A 2,703-nucleotide genomic window follows, 5' to 3' on the forward strand; every position below is an offset into this window, starting at 1 on the left:
GATTCAAATTAAAATGAGAATAAAAACAAATACAAAATTAAGCTAAACAAAATTAAGCCACTTCTTTTTCTTTATATATTTATCTGGAAAAACCTATTATTGGAAAATTTATGAGATCCGTCAATGCCCTGCAAGCCAACGAAATCATGTAATTTAAACCCGACCCATTTAATTTCAACCAAAAAGGTTATAATAAGAAACCAGTATAATTTGAACCCGAAACCACTACCAAAGAAGAATCAGATGCTTAGCACTAAACTATACAACCTTTAAAGTTTTCTTCCATTTATCTTTCAGTTCCCTCCTTCCTATTAGTTTCTCTTTTCTCTGTGTTTTATTCTCTTGTTTTTGATTCCCCACACCCATATATTTCCAAAAAAACTTTGAAACCTTTCTAAAAGAGAAAAAGAAGCCTCAAATTTATATCATGGTTTTCTCATCTGTTCCACCCTATCTTGATCACCACAATTGGCATCATCAGGTTTGATCTTTAACACATCTTTCTTTGATATTAGTTGTTTCTTCATCCAATCAAAGTAAAAGTAAAGCTTTATGCAAAAAAGATGATATATGCTAATTCATATTCCTCTACAAATCTCTTCTTGAATATACCATGATCTTTTAAACTCGTCTCCTTTCTTTATTTTGCTTCTTTATATCTTATGTTGTTTTCAGCTCTCTCAATCAAACCATCAAGGAGTTGGAGGTGTCGGTGCCAGAGATGGAGAAAACCCTAATCTTCCACCTCATCTCCCGCCTCCTCCAGCAGGTGCTGGTGCTGGAGGAGGCGGGGTAGGAGATGGAGAAGGATCCATCAAACCAGGATCTATGGTGGATCGAGCAAGGTTAGCCAAGCTACCCTTACCCGAGCCTGGTCTAAACTGTCCACGGTGTGATTCAACCAACACAAAGTTTTGCTATTTCAACAACTATAGCCTCACACAGCCTAGACACTTTTGCAAGACGTGTAGGCGTTACTGGACAAGAGGAGGAGCTTTAAGAAATGTTCCGGTTGGTGGAGGTTGTAGGAGAAACAAAAGAAGTAGCAAAACTAGAAGCTCCAAATCTCCGAGCCAGTCGGGTCCGAAATCGTTTAGTGCTAGTCCACCAAGAAGTAGCTCGGAGAACATGACAAGTACTCAAATCCCACATCCATCTTCACTTCACTTACCCCTCTTGAGTTCTCTTGGCCATTATGGTGGTCATGTTGGTGGCAATCTTAGCTCAAATATTTCTGGATTTCAGCCTCAAATAGGAAATAGTAGCAATTTCAACAACAGTTTATCAATTGGAGGTCAAGAGAATTGGAGACTCCCTTTCTTGCCAGGATTTGAAGTACCAAACAACACTAATAACCTGCAGTTTAGCTACCCAACTGAAGGCGTTGAATCACAAAATTTCATAAGTTTAAACAACAATTCCGGTATCGAAAACCCTCCGATTGATCCCCAAGTGAAGGCTGAAGACAATAGAGGCTTAAACTTATCAAGGCAGTTTTTGGGTATGATGGAAAATACTAACCCACAACCATGGGCTGGAAATTCATGGGCAGAATTTCCTGGTGTCAGCACTTCAACTTCAACTACACATTTCCTATAATCAAGCAAGATTCAGTTGAATAATGCTGGTAATATATCAAAGGTGATTTAACTTGGATCTTCAATCCCTAGCTGATTCCTACCTTGAATGTCGTATGGTCGATTAATTAAGATTCAATGGTTCAACGTTTGATCATGTGCTGAAGAATTTCAGGAGAATCAATGGTAGGTATACCTTATGAACTTTTTAGTGTGATAGAGTTAAATGGCGTTGGTTTATTCTGTTAATGTGTATGAGAGTTTCCTTATACTTTGGAAGTGTTCTACCATTAATTGTGTGTGTAACTGTGTGCTAATATGTTGATTATGCTATATTACTGACAATGATAAACTGATTAATTATGCATTTGTACTAGTTTGCTTGATTCATATATTTAGTCAATGTAGGTGAATGCTAATTAAGTTGGTTATAAACAGGCACTATTTGTACACCTAGATCATTTACATTGAGTTCTTCATCTGAATATGCATAATTTTGTTAAAAATCACCTTTATCTTTAAATTTTGTCCATTGTTTTATAAAACCCTTACATCTCATTCCTCATCTATATATGCATTCTACTAAAACCTCATACATCTCACTCCTCTATTGGTCTCCTTTTCATTTAAACGCTCACAGTTATGACAGTGAATCCCTAAATATGAAGAATGAGAAGTGAGTTACTACATTTAATCTAAATCATGAGTTGAAGTGTCACTTTTTATGAAAGCGATAAATTGTTTCTCAAGTTATAGGGATCAGGTTAAAATATCGGGAATCAGATGTGAATGCTATGCAAATATGTGATTTTGATTATAATCCTCCAAGGACTAATTTGGTGTTGAAGGAAGTGCATCTTCTAGCTTGTTCTATATACAACAAGAAAGAAGTAGGCTTAATTAAGCTGTTTTTTAATCAGCTCACCTATTTCAGCATACTATTTGTCTAATATCTTCAATACTTTCCCTTTTCATTTAACTTATTATTATGGTTTGTGTGGCTTATTCTTTCACTGACGATCATCGGAAAAACATTGAAATTAAAATATTGGTTTAAGTTCAAACGAATGTCACTGTGAATATGCAATGGAAAAACAACATGCATGCAAAAGGGTTTGTCCCAATA

The 2,703-nt window shown here is 35.9% G+C and overlaps 1 protein-coding gene across 1 annotated transcript; it reads left to right on the forward strand.

The window, feature by feature from the left end:
- The first annotated feature begins 295 nt into the window (after positions 1 to 295).
- LOC143555179 (dof zinc finger protein DOF3.6-like) lies at positions 296 to 1,846 on the forward strand. The gene is made up of 2 exons (XM_077044784.1): positions 296 to 481; positions 676 to 1,846. Exons 1-2 carry the CDS (start codon positions 428 to 430, stop codon positions 1,597 to 1,599), a joined length of 978 nt encoding a protein of 325 aa, XP_076900899.1. The 5' UTR covers positions 296 to 427; the 3' UTR covers positions 1,600 to 1,846.
- Positions 1,847 to 2,703: the final 857 nt, after the last annotated feature.

Source organism: Bidens hawaiensis, unplaced genomic scaffold (assembly GCF_021521415.1).
Source record: "Bidens hawaiensis isolate Kalapana, Puna unplaced genomic scaffold, B.hawaiensis_p1.1 tig00001032_1, whole genome shotgun sequence".
Taxonomy (NCBI): domain Eukaryota; kingdom Viridiplantae; phylum Streptophyta; class Magnoliopsida; order Asterales; family Asteraceae; genus Bidens; species Bidens hawaiensis.